Source organism: Pterocles gutturalis, unplaced genomic scaffold, assembly GCF_000699245.1.
Source record: "Pterocles gutturalis isolate BGI_N339 unplaced genomic scaffold, ASM69924v1 scaffold15112, whole genome shotgun sequence".
Lineage (NCBI taxonomy): Eukaryota > Metazoa > Chordata > Aves > Pterocliformes > Pteroclidae > Pterocles > Pterocles gutturalis.
The window spans coordinates 1-16,858 of NW_010113011.1; the positions used below are offsets into that span (position 1 = coordinate 1).

The 16,858-nt window shown below is 53.6% G+C and overlaps 1 protein-coding gene across 1 annotated transcript; it reads right to left on the bottom strand.

The window, feature by feature from the left end:
• Positions 1–14: 14 nt before the first annotated feature.
• DAG1 (dystroglycan 1 (dystrophin-associated glycoprotein 1)) lies at positions 15–15,520 on the bottom strand. The gene is made up of 2 exons (XM_010074292.1): positions 15,213–15,520; positions 15–2,423 (listed from the first exon to the last, which is right to left on the bottom strand). The coding sequence occupies exons 1-2, from the start codon at positions 15,492–15,494 to the stop codon at positions 15–17; spliced, it is 2,691 nt and encodes an 896-aa protein (XP_010072594.1). The 5' UTR covers positions 15,495–15,520.
• Positions 15,521–16,858: the final 1,338 nt, after the last annotated feature.

A 16,858-nucleotide genomic window follows, 5' to 3' on the forward strand; every position in this document is an offset into this window, starting at 1 on the left:
GAGCCTCCCGTTTGTTAAGGGGGCACATAGGGCGGTGGAGACCTGTACGGGGTCATGTTCTTCGGGCGGGAGCCTTTCCCCTCCATGGGAGCGGGGAAGGGGGGTGGAGGCTGGTAGGGGGGGGCATTGGGGTCCTCGTCCCGCAGCGGCGTGTACTCCCCGATGGTGTCCTGGTTGAGTGGCGTGGTCTCGGGCATGCTCTGGTTGGGGTACTCTGGGGGGGGTAGCGGGGCTTTCTCCTCCTGGAGGATGAGGGGCATGCTGGAGGACGGCGGGGGCTTGGAGTCGTCCAGCTCGTCGGCAAAGATGATGGGCACGCCTTTCTTGATGAAGGTGGCCTGGTCTTCGATGGTCAGCTTCCCTTTCCTCTTCTTGCGGTAGCAGATCATGGCGATGATGCCAGCCACGAGGAGGATGGCGGCCACCACCACGGCAGGGATGACAGTGTGCAGGTACACGTCATCCTCGCTGCTTTTCTCGGGGTCTTTGCCTGCCGCCACCGTTGGCGTCGCCTCCAAGATCACCCTTCCATCCTTCGTCACGGGGATGAACTGGATGTGCCTGCAGCTGCCGGAGCCAACCACCGACACGTTCAGAGGCTTGAACTCGGGCTGCAGGACGTTGGAGAATGCCAGGCTTGGCCCACCGGAGTCATCTGCAATTTTTTTGCTCAAAGTCCGGATCTGCTCCCGGGGACAGGGCTCCAGGGGCAGCGTGTTGTTTGTCCACTCCACTACGATGGAGCCTTTGGCGATGTCCTGCACCGTGATGGTGCTGCTGTTCCTGTCGCCAAACGCCAGAGCCAGCTTCTTCACCAGCATGATCTTCTTATTGATGTTGTTCACCACCGCATTGTGGTCCCCTTCCAGCCTGGCCTTGAACTTCACCGGAGACTTGTCCCCATGCGGGCGTTTGTGGACGTGGATTTCGAAAGCATCCACGGCAAAAAGCCCACCTTTGTCAGTGGCATACATGAAGTACTCATGCTTGCCGATGTGGCTGCGGTCCGGCATGCCGTACATCAGCTGGCTGGTGCTGTTGAACTGCACCCACGAGTTCTCCTCTAGCATCTGCTGCTCCTTCAGCTTCAAGGTCAGCTGTAGCTTGTCAGTGGTGGTATCCTCCTTGTCATAGAAGGTATCTGACGGTATTTTAACCTCAAAGTAGGTGCCCTCCCACGCATCCACCCTGTCGATGTGGTTCGTCAGCTTGGGTGGTTCGTTGGGCTCCCAGGGCCGGGGGAGCCCGCTAGCTGTGGTGCGCACACGGGTCGGTGGGGAGGCCGTCGTCAGCTTGGAGATGGGGGATCTGGTCGTGCTGGGAGGCTTCGTCGGACGGGGCGTTTTGGGTCTTCGAGTAGGCCTTCGTGTTGTCGCTGTGGAGGAATCCGTTGTGGACGGTGTGGCTGGCTTCAGAGTGGAGACTCTCGGTTTCTTGGTGGTAGTTGTGGGTGGTGTGATCACCGCCGTGGGCTCTACGTACCCAGGCATTGTGGGGCGGATTGGCACAGTGGCTGTGCCGGTGCCTTCTGCTACCCTGGTTGGCTGGATCGGCCCCAGAGTGGGCGTCTGGACGATGGGGCCCCTTGTTCTGATGGTGACTGTTGGCTTCCTTGGCAGCGGTATGGGCTCGCGGACGGGGGGTGCCGTTGTCTCCGTGGGAGGCGCGATGGCGGGTGACGTTGGGGTGGGGACGATCCTGGTTGGCGGTTCCTGTGCGGCAGTCGTGGGTGGCCCGATGGCAGTCAAAGGCGTAGGGGTGGCGTTGATCTGCCGCCGCATCCTCTTTGGGAGGTGAGGTTTCTTGTTAGCAATGTGCCAGCCCACAACAGGGTAGCCAAGGCGGGCAGACATGGTTCCTTCCTTGGCTGGAGCCTCCACCTTGCTGATGTTGGGGACACTGTTTTGGCTCAGAGAACATCCCAGTTTCCATGAGAGTAAGGCCCCATTTTCCACCACCTTCTTTGCATTTCCAGGTCCAGCCATGAAGGCTGACATGTCAAAAAGTCTGTTATTTACAACAGGAACCAACTTCATGTTATGAAGTTCCACCTCCGAGAAGCTTCTCATTCTGTTTAAGAGTTCAATCCTCTGCTTTGGTGTCATTTTTGTTAAGTCGGCATCCAAAATAACAGTCAGGATAGTGACGGGCTCTTCTGAGCCGCACACGAACGGTGCTGCGTCACCCGAGTCTTGGACAGCCGCTCGCAACGACTGAGGCTCATTGTGGTCTTCTTGGTGGACCTCAATGGAGAAGACATTTGCGGTCTGTGGCACGTAGCTCCCGTTGGGGAAGGGCTGCAGCGTGGTCACCGAGATGTAGTGGACGCCCTTGTCCGTGTCGAGGGGCAGCCCTTCCAGGGAGCTGCTCTCCGCATTCCAGTGTAACCAAGAAGGCAAGGAGTCCTTCCCAGCTTCGGAGATCTGACAAAGAAGAGAGAGAAAAAGGTGCTTTTAGAAGTACAGCATTAGGACAGTTTCTAAATTAAGCATTATTGCTGCTAAAGGATTAAAGAAAAAAATCTGAAGCGTAACAAGTGGGGAAGGAACACCCTGGCCAGAGCGGGTCAGCCCATGTCTCCTCTGCTCAGCGGCAAGGATGAATCCACAGGCTGCAAGGGTCCCAAAGGGCTGAAAGAGCCACGGGAGGGCATCGAGTCCTGCAAAGGTCCCTCAGCTGGAGGCACCAGCTCTCTTGTGCAAATACTAAGCACAAGTAGTTCATGTTCTCGGAGGGCAGAAGGAAAGTTGAAGTCACGGGGACAGCTATGAAGCTGAGGTGAAGTTACGCGATACAGCAGAGCTGATCCTACAAGCGCCCTCCTCCTGCTCCCTCTTCCTCCTCTCCCATCCCTGCCGTCTCACTCCTTTCCTCACCTGATCGTACCCTGCAAGCCCGCTGCTCCAGCAGCTCAGCAGAACGTGCATTTTCTCTGTTAACTTCCAGCTTCGTCCTGCTGCCCCCAGCAGAACGTGCATTTTCTCTGTTAACTTCCAGCTTCGTCCTGCTGCCCCCAGCAGAACGTGCATTTTCTCTGTTAACTTCCGGGAGGGCCCGAGGGGGGGGGGAACCACGGCTCAGAGTCCCCTGCCTGGCTGGAGCACACCAGCTCTCAACAAGAAGCAGCAAATCCCGAGAGTTACGCAGACGCTTAAAACACAGCGTCCTCCTGTGCTGCCAGAGGAACGGCAAGGTGGGAGCTAAGGACGGGAACAAACCCCACATCTGGTCAGCCCAGCTGCGATGGCCAGCACGGGCAGGCAGGGACACGGCGCACGGCTGCTGGGCATCACGCAGGATGGTGCGCCAGCCTGGCTTTGGACTCAGCTTAAAATGAAGGATTTAACTTTCATAGAATCACTTGCTTCTACAGACTAGAAGCAACAGGCACCTCAGGACTCCAGCGCGCTATTTGCTACCTTTTAGGTCGACAGCAATGCTTGTTCCGTACACAAGAGGTGGCGCAGATTAGCGAGGTGCAGTCCAGGAGCACAAGCCTTCCCTTTAAGCCACACAGACCAACCGCAGGGGAAACCCTCACAGCAGTGGCATTTCCAGGCTCTCCAGAGGAGGAGCAAGCCGGCAGCAGCTTCCCAGTTTATCTATTTGTGCCTTTCCGAGCCCACCCTCCTCTGGGATCCCCCTCCCAGCCAGCCCAGGCCCAGCCCCAAGCATCCCCTGGCCTGTTTGTTCTTGTGCAGAAGATCCCAAAGATTTCAGACATCTAAAAAATGTCACCAGCACGGCTGACCCTCCGCCAAGGCGCTCCCCTCCCCTGCCTCCCACCCAGGGCCATAGCCGAGGGTGGACAGGAGCCCCCAGACCCCCATGCCCAGCAGCTGACGTCTGTCTGTCTGCACCGCAGCCGTGGAAGGGGTGACACTGCCAGCTCTGTGGGCTGTGACATTTCCCAGGGCTGTACACACCCCTGGGCAAGTAACTTGAGCTTTGCCACCTCCCTGGGCTCGGAGGCTTTTGGAAAGTGGCTCCTGGGGAATCCACTGGCACCTCTCCCACCCCAGGGTCTGGCAGCGCTGCAGCCAGAGGCAGAGGGTTTCGGGTGCTTTCCAGAGCATATCTCACCCCATGCCCAGAAGAAACCGGATTTTTTGGGCCCCACAAAGACACACTGAGCAGCCTGGTCAAGGCTCTGGGTTTGCTGCAGTGCAATGCAGAGCTGTGCTCCAGCCCTCCTCCTGCAAGGGTGCTTTGGTTACTATACAATTCTCTAAACCTCCTATGTGTTTCATAACTTATCCAAACGCTGGGTGAGGAGCTTTGCAAGGAAACCTGCCTGGCAGGAGTGTCCCCACGGCCGGCAGCGGGTGCAGAGCTGGGCTGGACTCACCCGACCTGCCCGGCCACAGGTCCTGCTGGGGAAAGCCCCTGGAACGGACAAAAAGTGATGCCCGGTGCTGCGGGGTCTGGGGTGCCTCTCCCACCCCTCCGGCTGCAGGCAGGGTTCAGGGGCTCATGGACTTCCCCTCCCTACAGGTTTCGGCACCCTTGAAGTATCTGGATGTGCAGCTCTGCAAGGATAACACAGGACCTGAGAGTCTTTTGGCGAGAGCAGCACGAGCATGAGCTTTTGTGCAAGAGCCAGAGGGTTTCGGCCGTGACCGCAGGGGCAACACCCTCATTCCTCTCCTCTGCAAAGGATCAGCCCCTCTTGCGGCCAGCCTGGACAAGCTGGAGAGCACATCATGAGACACACGCTGGGTACAGTTTATAGAGCAGAGTTTAAAGCTGTTAGCACAGCCCGGAGTTAACTCCTCAGCAGCAACAGCCCAGAGCAGGAAATTCTGATTCCTGCCTGAAAAGCCACCCCCCAGGCCCTACACCTTGCTGTATCCCACCCCAGCTGCGGCACTGAACATCCTTCCCCACGACCGTGCTGCTTACCCGTGGGTGGCGGAAGGCAGGGGGTTTTGGCAGGGCTGCAGCCTGCCCTAGGCCCCTGGCCACAGCAAGAACAGGAGCTGCTTTCAGCCCAGCCAGCCCAAGGGAAAGCAGCCCTCACCTGAGCAGGGCAGAGGGAGCCCAGCCTGCTCCTGCGGGAACAAAGGGACAAATTGTCCTTCCAGGGCACGTCCTCTGCCAGGTGAGGACAAAGCAGGGTCTGCACCTGCCCAGCCCGGAGCGGGTCTGACTGCACTTGTGTTCCCTGTTTAAAATAAGTGTCATTTCATCTCACACTCCAAAACCCGAGATGCCAGGACAGTGCCCAGTGCCACCCAGCATTTCCCAGAGCGGGAGGGGGATGGTGCCTGCTGCTCTTTGTCCCCTTGTGCCAAACTTAGCCCCTAACCTGCCCGCTGGGGAGGAGGAAGGGCAGGGCTGGGCGCACCTAGAACAGAAACATAAGGAGCCAGGACAAAGCTGCAGGGTTACTGAGGCTTACACAAGCAAGAAGAATACAAACTTTAACAGTGAGTGGTTAAATGCACGCCGAATGTTTAATTTCAGGCTATATTTGGAACAAATCTTCCCCTCCCATGCCCTCTGCGAAAGCCCTTAATTGCAGGATCACACACTCCACGCAGAGCTGTCCTGCGGGCCGGCGTTTGCTGCCGCTCCCTCCTCCCTGGGCACAGCCCACGACAAACAGCAAGCCTCACCTTCAATCTCAGGGCACAAGGCGATTCTCTCTTCAATCAGGTGTGATCCTACATTTGACAGCCAAACCCCCTCAGGAAAGGTGGCCAAGGCCAGGTGCAGAGAGGACTGGGAGGGAGGCACAGGCCAGGCTGAGTATTGCTGCTCGGAAAACCATTTTTAACCTACAGTTTACACGTGAGCTCATGTTCCTAAGCACCCATGCTAGAAAATGGGACTGCAGCTAGACAGATTCACAGCGAAACCCAGGCTCTCCTGAAAAACAAGCAGGCCAGGCACTCACCTACTGGGACAACTTGTTCTAGCAGGGATGCGACGGCTGCAAAACACTTACAAACCCACTTAGACTTGATTTAAAAAGAGCTGAGTTAGTCCAGCGGTACTCAACCTGCCAGGAGAGGTGGACTGCTTCTCAGGGTTCTGCAAGAGGTGATTAAGAAAATCAGATTTACGTGTATTATGGCTATGAAACCCACGAAGATGCCCATGCCTCCCCTGGGCAATCTTCGGGAAGGCAGCCAGTTGCAAGCGTTTGATGCCACGGCTCCGCTTTAAACACGGGTACTGCCCTGGCTGCCAAATCCACCCATGTGCGTGTGTGACAAAGGCAGGGCCCCCCAAGATTAGAGTAAATAATCAAAGCAGCTATGGGGCTGAATAAAAATATGTGTTCCTAAATGAAGGCTAACCAGGTCTGTCCTGGTCACAGTCGCTGCCGTGTTCGTGGCGGATGAAACCGGGAGCGGGGATCCCTGGACTCTGTTCCTGCAATGTTTCCTTCAAATATTGCTTCAAAGGGTATTTGTTAAGCCCAGAGTTAATGATTTGGGATCTCTAGTTTTCCAGTTTTCTATGTGCGCAGTAAATATCAGCCTTAAGCCCTGCCATTTCCCTCAAGGGTCTGGTTTCAAAATAACTCTTCCGTTGCTCAAGAAAAAAAAGGCTGCCTTTGTTTTCCCACTATTTGAGATAATTGTAAATTGTAAAGCAATGCTTATCGGGTAAAGATTACACAAGCCCGGCAGCTTACTGGAGGCCATTAAAAAATTAGCCATGTTCGTGATTTTAAATACATACAGCGGTCTGGCTGGCTTTAAAGACCTTGTTCACAGAGTCCCTTCAGATACACATGGCCTGTTATTTTTAGGCCAGCCAAGAGCAGTCAGCTCATGAAAGAAGATAGCTTGGTTTGATTTGTTTTTTCAGATTTAGATCTTAAAGCCCTGTAGCCAACAAGACAAAGATAAGCAAACGAGCAGCGAGCAAAAGTGCTGCCTCTGAGGGAATTCAGGCAAAAACCGCATTCCTGGCTGCAAGAAGCACCTCTAAGAAAAAAACTGCCTGCAAGAGTGCCCTCTAATCCTCCAGGTATTTAGTCCTCCTCCCGAAGAATCCTCCAAAAAGGAGGCAGCAAGTCCTTCGCCAGGAGACAGGTACCATAGGATCCTGCCATAGGTTTCCCTTTGGCACACAGCTATGGAATCCTCCCGGCCCTGGAGGTTATCCCATGGGATCCCCCCAGCCGTGCTGCCAGACCTCCCTATCAGCAGCCGCAGCAGCCAGGGACTCCTTCCCATCAGCCCTAAAAAAATCCCCCAACTGCTTCTGGGCACAGGGCGAGCAAGGATCCCCCTGCAGCTCTGCCACATCTCCCACTGCCCCCTTCTCCTCCCTGTGTCCAGCCGTTGCTGAGAGACTGACCCCGCGCCAGGGATTTCGTTTGGAGTACAACTGCTGATGACAAAGTGCTGTACAGCAGATGGCCCTTCTGGGTTGCCCTAACACACACGGCTAACAACAAAAAACACCGCGGTGAGCCCTCTCCGCATCCCAACAGAAGGCAAGCTGAACTGTGCACAAGCCAACTGACCTGACCACTGTTAAAGGTGTTAAACCAAGGCTGCAGCAGCGCCCAGGCTTCTGCAAGCAATTAACCAGCGGGCAGGGGAAAGAAAATGGAAAGGGAGAGACAATTCAAATGCAAATATAGCTGTAGAGAAAGAGGCAAACCTAAGCTGTTTGCCTAAGCCCAAGCTTCATCTCAACCCTCTGCTAATGCACCAGCCTGGGCAGTTTTGTCAGCAGAAGCAACAGGCGGTCTCGGCCCCAAATCAGGTAATTTTGGGCTGCCTTGTTCCACAGGGGCCAAACAGGTGGTGGTAGAGACATGGGTTCCCCAGGCACTGCCCGTTGGTCCAGCAAGCATGTTCCTTTTCTCCTTCACCAACACACAGATGGAGCCAGCGACTGACTGCAGGCGCGGGGCGTGCGTGGGGCCAGGCTGTCTGGGTACCGCTGCCCAGGCAGGTCCTGCAGCCACAGAGGCTGCTGCGTGGGGCCAGGGGACACAATGGCTCAAGACAGGAGCTGGACCATCCTCAGACCACAACAGCAGTGAGCCTGTGGCCCCAGGGAACAGCCCTGGTGGGGAGGCTGGCCCATGTGCAGCTGGGTGACGACAGAAGAAGGAGCCTCCAGATCTTACATCCCCCCTCCTTTCCTCAAAGACATCAGAACCGCCAACCAGGACAGCAGACAGGTCTTGCCTAGAAGCGCAAGCAGGGAGGAATCACAGCACATGTGCCTCCCTGCAGAGGGGACTGTGACACCCGCCAGAGCTTTGGGGTGTCCTCAGCAGAGGGTGCTCTTCTGAGCCGCCGAACACCTCGGAAAAAGGCACGGGAGCTCATGGACAAAACCAAGCTGCTCCAGGACATCTCACGCAGATGCATCTGCCTCTGAAAGTCTAAAAACAGCCCAGAGACTTCACTGGCTCTCAGAAGTACGACGTCAGCCTCAGTGACCTGAGTCTTCATTACCAGCAGGAGCCCGCTGCCTCTGTCCAGAGATGGAAAGCTCTATGGGAACAGCCGGTAATTGGTGCTGCCTTTGCGCACGGGGTAGGTCAGGGCGGTTAAACCAACTCTGCACTTCAGCTGGTCCCAGAGAAAGCCCTGCAAAGCTCTTCTTGCACGTCTCTGTGCACTGAAGCTGTTGCCTTCGAAAAAATCAAACCTTTCAGCCGAGAAAGCTGAGCTAAGGGAGGACAAGGCTGCAGAGGCTGTATCGCAGGTCCTGCCCCTCGACTTTGAGTTCAGACTTCAGTCCCTGAAGGACCAGGTGGCCAAGCTGCTTGAAACAGCTGCTCTACTTATACGTGCTCGTGAAAACTTGAATGAGAAGTTTACGTCTCTGCTGCTAATCTGCACTTTCCAGCCATTGAGCGGGCAAGCAAAGCCTCATGCACAGAAAGCAACCCCCCTCCTTTGCGGATGCAAGCGTGGGGCTGCGCCGTGCAGACACAGCCTGCCCGCAGAGCCGGGCTTCGTCTCACCAACTTCTTTGCGATCAGTAAAATGGCTTCGCCGCAGTGCAAGCTGAGCAGCTACGCCCAGCTCATGCCATCCCCGCATACTCCTACCATGACGGCTTCTTTTCCAGATGCGCCTCTGTGTTTGCTATAAGGGCACTATTCAGCGTCCCACTCTGCCTGGGCAAGGGAACACAACAGCTGTTTCACTGGGAGGTCACTACAAAACATTGAGTGTCCCAAGAAATCCTCCTTTCATCGCTCCATGCAAGCAGCTTGGAAGGATTTGTTTAGCCTTATTGTTGGAGCAGGAAGGCACAGCCCGCCCGCGCTGGGGCTGGGGTCAGCACGGGCTGCCCACACCCCGCTTTCTCCCTTGTTCGGGCGGTGAGCACGGGGCAGGAAAAGCCTCAAACAGTTTAAAAAAAAAGTTCACTTGGGCTCTTCTTTCAGCATGACTCTTTATAAGCGAAAGGCCAAAGGGAAGCAAAAATACCACACAGCAGGGATGCCAAGTGCTGGGGGTTTAGTGCTGCCGCCGCACAGCTAACCAGCCCCGGCAATTTATTCCTGCCATCAGCAGATTGCTGGCAAGCTGGCATTCAAGAGCACAGCAAGGGAAGGCGAGCCGGATCCCGCAGCCTCGGGTCGACTCCTTCGCAGGGTTCTCCTCACCATCGCATTCTGATTTGAGATTCCTCAGTCCCCCCGGATGCTCAAGGCAACAACCCCTAAGAGCAGGACAAAACAAGGAACTTCCCAGCCCGTCTGAAAAGCTAGTTTATAATTAGATTGAGTCACATTTTCCACTCCTCCAAATTCAGAGCTTGTTACTAGGCACGCACTGAAAACACCAAATTCCCCGACTCGGTCTCACTGCAGGAAAAAGATAAGCAGCCCCCTCACCCCCCTCAGCAGAAATCTTATCAGTTCATCTTATCGCCAAGATCGCAGCATGGCAGCTAAGCAAAGCCCTGCCCAAAAAGTCCTTTGCCTGGACCTGTTCCAGACCCTGCCATTTATCCCCGTGCGCTCCCAGTAAATAGCTGCTGTTGCTACACCTTCTGGTTAGTCAAAGTCCAGGAAAACTGGGGACCCCACGGATGGGCTGAAGCTCAAAACCTTCGACACAGAGAGTCTTTTAAGATACCTAGCTCCATGACACAGCCCCTCAGGAGTGCTCTTTGCTTGTCTCCCTCCTTTGAGAAATACCACTTTAATAAAATTCACATTCAGTTAAAACTCTTTGAAATAAGCATCATCGCAAGAGGGGAAAAAAAAGACCAAACCAAACCAAAACAAAAACTAGTATTTTGTATTTTCCTTCCCTGAAACTGAGAGTATCCTGGCACTGCAGGCTGGTTGCTGACATCCAGCCCTTTGCTTGGGGGTCGGAGCGGGGCTGGGGCATCAGCACAGCCCGGGCAGCAGGTACGTGATGTCAGGACTCCTGCAACACAATCTCCACCAATCCTGCTTATAAAACAAGGTCCCTGAAGACTGACGAGTAAAGCTGTTCAAAAAAAGCCACTTCAACAGACAGCAAATAGAACAGCCATGGAAAAAGCTTGGAAAATCAAGACTCCTTTTTCCCCAGATTAATATCCAGTGCTCTGATAACCCTGCAAACCCACTGCATGGCTGCACCGCCTAAAGCAGCTCCGTGAATTAATTCTGTTGTTCTCATCACTTTGCCACCAGCTGTTTGCATCCAGCGACAGCTTCTTGGGGCCCAGGCTACGTGTTTTATCTGTCTTCCCAACAAAGCCTGAGTGACCCTGTGCACTTCAAAACCAAAAATAATCAGGAGCCAAGACACAGCCTTCCAGCCCACTTTATAGACCCACCTTTACACAGAAGCCATTAAACTGCAGGTCTTTGTACGGGCATATGCATTTAGATATTGGACTGTGCTCAAACACCTTGTAGCTACGCTCGTATTAACAGAGGGCACAGGATTTATCCCTGCATCCCAAGGGAAAGCAGCAGGTGCTGCCACAGCCACGCCACTTAGACTGTATCTAACACCCAGCCCCATGGGCAATGCCAGGCGTTTCTGGAGAGGCGTTTGCAGACCAGGATGTCTCCTGTTCCCTGCACCCAGCCCAGAGAAACACCATTGCAGCCTCTAGCCAACAGCTCGGCGGCAGAAAACCCTTCTCGCAGGCTTGGAGACACCAGAAGCTTTCTACAGCAGCTTCCGCGCCGAGTCAGATGAAGTCCTGCACGCAGGCTGGAGGGAATCACACCGCAATGCCCTCCTCTGTGCAGCTTTTCCTCCCCGGGCCAAGGCCAGTGCCAGCTTTCCCAGTCTGGGCAGGGTACCGTCACTGGTGGGATGAGCGGAGAGCCATGCTTTCTGCAACAGCCACTGTCCCAAACGCTGTTGGTGTTAGTGCCACTGTCCTCACCTTGTGTCGGCACCTAGACAGCAACAGGAGGCTTGGGTTTCCACACAAGCAAAATGGGACAACTTCAGCGATGGGACTAGCAGACCTCATGGAGACCAAGGTCAGCACTGCAACATCAACCACCTGATGTCCTCTTCTGGGACCTCAACAACTGGAAGCAGGAAAAAAAACCTACAGACCTGGATATTTCAGCTGATGGCAAGACATCTGAGCCAAAGTAAGGCAGAGGTGGAAAAGCAAACAATTGTAGGATATATCAAACAAGGTTATTTATAGAAGAGAAAAGGAAGTTTTGATGCCTTTATATGAGGTTCTGGTAAAATTTCATCTGGAGTACTTTGTATAGCTGTGGTCATGCAAACTGAAGAAAAATAAACTTGAGCTGGAAGAGGTGCAGGAGACAGCTGCAAAGATGAGGAGAGGAAAACAAAGCTGATTTTATGAAAAAGGCTAAAGAGGCTGGCTTGCTTAACCTAATAAAATCAAGACTGGGAATTATGCCTGTCACTTATAAATACATAAAGGAAGTAAATATGATGAAGGTAGAATTGATCTAAGCTAAAGGGCAGCATATATAAGTATTTCTAGCCTTCTCTAAATTTAGGCTAGAAGCTGCATTTTTCATCAGAGCAGCCAAAGTCTGGAGCAGCCTCAAACGGAAGCGGCAGGGGCAGGAAAACCACCTGGTCTTTGGCCCAAGCGCAATGCCTTCACCAGGACACAGCTGAGAGGTGACGGGTCAGGCCCCACGCCATCTGTGGTGGGAACGGGGTAAAGGAGAGAGTCCGGCAAGGATGACAGATCATGGTGAGGGGACCAGCGCCCATGGATATCCTGCTCCTGCCAGCATCTGCGGGAGCTCGGGGGAACCTGCCCACCTTCACACTACCTGTCTGCAGGCACGGGGGCTGAACGACACAGGGGGCATCGGGTGGTTTAACCCGACTCTTGCAACAATGCCAAGGTTTTGGTGTCCAATGCGGCAGGAAGGGCTGCAAGCTGTTAACCCTTCTGGGAAGGCACAGCAAAGAGTTTTGATTGCCCAGACACCTTTAGACACCAGGAGAGCAATCTCGCACTGAGAAGCCTTGCTGTAGCGAGGAAGCTGGAAGACAGCATCTGGATTGAACTGCCACCAAATTCAACAGCTGGAATAGCTGCAGGCTGCGGCCACCCTTCAGAAGACACCTCAATGCCTGACCAAGGCACCTGCTCAGCAGGACCAGGCACAGGGGAAGGGTGTTCATAAGTGCCACCATGAGTTACAACAGCCACAAAGCCTTGCTGGCAGCTGGCTCAGAGCACCATGGAAACAAGACTCAAATTAAGGCACAAAATAGGCTTTTTTTTTTTCCCTCCTTTTTTGTGTGTCCACCTTTGGATCTTGAGTGCATTAAAATAAATTTGCTTTTGTACTTAGCCACAAAATCTCACCTTTTCCGAAGCAGCTTGGGGGTGGCAGGGGAGTTGGCGACTGCTCCCAGCAGCACATACCTGATAGCGCACAGAGCCCGCGTATCTGTGCAGGAGTGCGTGCCTGCGAGGCACTCCTCCGCCACGCTGCAGATGCCTGGCGTTGTTTCCATCCCACAACCAAGTTTGCAGAGAAAAGTATTTTGTCTACAGCTGGCTGGAATCTGCTAACAAGCAAGGAGAGGCTCTGAGAAACAGCTTCAAGGCTGTCCCCACAATACAAACCGAGCCTAGAAATAATGAGTGGGAATTATCTAGAAATTAACCAATCACACCTTCTACAGGCTCCAGATGGGGAAGCTCCTGGGAATTTGGGGACACCAACTATCAGGTTTTTTTTTCTTAAATATAGCCAATTTCTTCAAAATTTAAGAGGACTGAGTATAGGCAACCACATCTCATTGTAAACTCTGACCCACTGCTTCATCTCAAAGGGCACAGCCCTTATTCTTTCTGATTAGGGCTTAAGTCCACCGGACAGCAAGACCCAAAGTATTAGGCTTTTACTGCTCTGGCTGAGAAATGCAAGGCAGCCTGAGAAAAACACCAGAACAACTTGCCCTGAAAATTTCTGCTAAAACAAAAATGCAGCCCAGCACTCCAAAACTGCCTATGCAGTTCTTACTAGCCAGGAACAAATCCCCGTACCGAAGGTCAGCTGTGCTCAGCAGCCAACATGCATTCTCTGCAATGGGGAGACCCTCCAGATACCCCAGCTAAGCAAGGCTGTGACAGTGCCCTAGAGCCTCCCTCGGTTTTAAAATCAATTTCAAGGTGAACAGATGCAACATGCACTTGGGCAAGCATGAAAATCGCTCCCAGGGTTTGCTGAACTGCACCCAACCAGCAACTGTTGGGTCCTGCTCCAGCTCAGTCCATGTGCAGCTCTTCAGGCATCGACTGGTGCTAACAAACACGCCCCGGCACCAAAGTGGCAGAGATCTTGTTCAAAGCTATCAGGTGTGGGGGGAAATAATCTATCGGGGTTTTCCTGCAGCTTCTGGAGCTATCACAGATGACATTTGTGCCCGGAAAAGGAGACAGAGGAAGCTGTGGTATTATACAAACACTGAAAATTATTCTTCCCATCAGAGCAGCTCTTAGACAACACCAGAACAAGCCACTCCAATGCAAAATCCCAAACCAAAGTTATAATTTCCTAACACAAGATCTTGGGCTCACCGCATCTGCCTGGACTCTTACAGCCATACAGGTGCCGGGCAGGCACCACTGCCTCCCACCCAAGCCAGTCTCCTCAGCCACAATCAATTAAATGTCACAGCTTTGGCTTTTGAACCAGCCCGTTCCTTTCTCCAACTCCTCTAGCCGGGGGCTTACCCACCGCTTTCCTCCTCCCCATCTGACCGTCTGTCGATAACAGATGCATTCTTCAGATTTTCTGCCTACCACTGGCACATCGTGGTCCCGGCACCCTCGCTGGAGCCAGCGAGATCGCATAGCTGGGTGGAGATAGCTGTGTGAGAGCACACAGAGCTGAAACAAACCTGCCTTCAAGGAGAAGCTGAGATGTCCGACTTTCTCCCGACTTGCTCTCCATCTCCCTCAGATCTTCTGAGACACACCAGAAGGTTGTCTACTTGTAATGTTTTCTAAAAATGGATTTTTAAAACTATTTTTCAATTTTGCTCTTTGAAAAAAATTTCCCAAGATTAGAATGTCATTCTGTTTTTTAAGAACAGAATTTTCTGGACTCCACTCCAAGTAGATGCTGAGAAGACAGTTTCTCCGCACCCTCCCAGGAAAGGACGAAAGATGAACACAGCAAGCATTCGGCAGTGTGCCTACCCTCCTCTGGGTTATTCTAACACTTCCCTGCCCTCAGGACCAATTCCAAAACTCAGATTTCAGGTGTCTGCAGTGCCAGTGGCACGAGGGTAAATCGGATAAAGAGCAAGCTTCCCATCTTTCCCAAGAGGGCTTAAGGACAAGGTCAGGAAAGACCGTGTCAAAGGCAGCCCGGAGCCTCGCTGGCAGAACAAGCTCCATTCCTCCAGCAATGTTTGGTTACCACAGCCAAGCAAACTCCCCGAGCCTCAGAGCAGCCGTCCCAGGGAATCGGTGGTGCCTCAGATCCAGAGGCAACGTATGTCTCCTTACAAATGTGCCCATCATTCCAGGGGCAAAGTATTTCACAGTTTAAATATAGCCAATGAACCTGATCAGTAGTGTCCTCTCTTCATTATTATAGAAGAAAGGAACTTTGCACTGAAGTGAGGATTTTTTTTTTTAATTTTTTCTTTTGAAATCGTTCTCCCATAGTCTTACAAAAACTTAAAGCTGCTACACAGCAACCCTCATGACCCAGCTGATGAGAGGGGTGAGCAGCTCTACTCCTGCAAGAACAGAACTGAAAACGAGCCTTAGGGAATGGCATTTCTCACCTGGACAATTTCTCCATTGGAAGCAATTAAATCCGTGGGGATGGAGACCCTGAAGAAGCGTCCCACCACAGCAGAGCTGTCTGGTATGCCCACCACGGCCGGCACAGTCTCCCGGAGGTCCGAGAGCACAGAGTGCATGGAAGCCTCCAGCTGGTTCTCCCAGTCCCGAACCACTTCTGCCGGCTCGCTGGGCCAGTGGCAGTGAGCAGAGGCCGCCAGCAGCAGCACAGGGAGCCAAGTCCTCCCCAGGAAAGGGGGCTGCAGGGGGCATCCAACAGTCATTCTTCCCGGCGGCCTCGGTGACGGTGCTCCAGCTGCAAAGGGGACCACAGGGAATGGGCAGGCACCACAGCGTGGGCAGGGGATCCGCCAGTCTGTCACAGCAGCCTCATCCTAGGAGTGCTGGGAACCTGGACAAACAAAGGGAACCAGATCAGCACGTTAATTACAATATCCAAGCCAGCCAGCCAGACAGACCTCCTTGTAGTGGACAGGGGGCTACCTGCCACGCTACCGTCTTCACTGCAGTTTTTTGATTTAACTGTAGGAGTTACCACTACCACTAAAGAGAGCAAGAGCTCCTTTTCTGACATACAGCATCTCCAGAGAAACAAGATCCTCCTGCTTTTCCATGAACACAACCATGTTTTTGCTGCTCTGGAGCCACAGCATCTTGAAATACCCACAAGGAGGGAGATGGCACCTGGGTGGATACAGCTGAAACAGAGAGAGCACAGCTCTAATAGGTGACCTTTTGATGTAAGCCGAAGTCAGGCTGAGACATCAGTGGTTTCAAATGCCAGTTACCCCATATGAAGACCCCAGTAAATCTCTGGGACTCCAAAGCTGCCATCTCCACAGCTTGATGCACAACAGATAACTCCTGCTCTTCTGATCCATGAGCCCCCTCTCAGTCCCAGATTTTGGCATTAGCCGGCATGTTTAGACTTCATTTTGGGGCCAGCAATATGCACCCCAAAATCAGACTGGAGTAAGATATGCACACACCGTGTCCCATGCTGCTACCCGCTGTCCAGCAAGAGGGTTCATGGAGGAAGACAGAGCCCTTTGGGGCCCCAGGGTAAGCCACACTGCCCACCTTGGCACCTCAGCGTGCAGAGGATGCACACCAGGCCATCCCAAGAGACCCAGGAGCCAGACCAGGTGGGAAGGGAAATCCCACCACGTCTTGCCGTCGCAGAGCTCTTGGGGCAGCAGGACCAGCTGTCCGGCTGTGCTGTGGCCAGGCAAGGGTGTATTGCCCACCACGGGCTTGCAGAAGCAGGCAGACTGGGGCAGCAGGACCAGCTGTCCAGCTGTGCTGTGGCCAGGGAAGGGCGTATGGCCCACCACGGGCTTGCAGAAGCAGGCAGAGGGCCTGTCCATACATGCCAAGGTCACCACAGCAGGCTCTAGGAATAATCAGAGAGACAAGATTTGGTTGCTCACCCGCAAACCTGCACTCTAGAGAAGCTGAGGGGTAGTGTGCAAGGAGCAGCACACCCTCACCCCTTGATGGGCCTTTTTATAACAAACCATTCATGCAGAGGGGCCGACACCTCCCATCCCAAGATAAGGGACCCAGCAAGCACAGTCACAGCTAGCGATGAGGGTTGTGGGTAGCAGAAATTTTGATCTGAATGCAA

What these genes read in the sequence shown, in the direction of transcription:
- DAG1 (XM_010074292.1), bottom strand. Translation starts at nt 15,494, where the DNA reads ATGACTGTTGGATGCCCCCTGCAGCCCCCTTTCCTGGGGAGGACTTGG. An exon ending in CCAATGGAGAAATTGTCCAG is followed by an intron (nt 2,424 to 15,212) that starts GTGAGAAATGCC and finishes CTTCTTTGTCAG; the next exon opens with ATCTCCGAAGCTGGGAAGGA.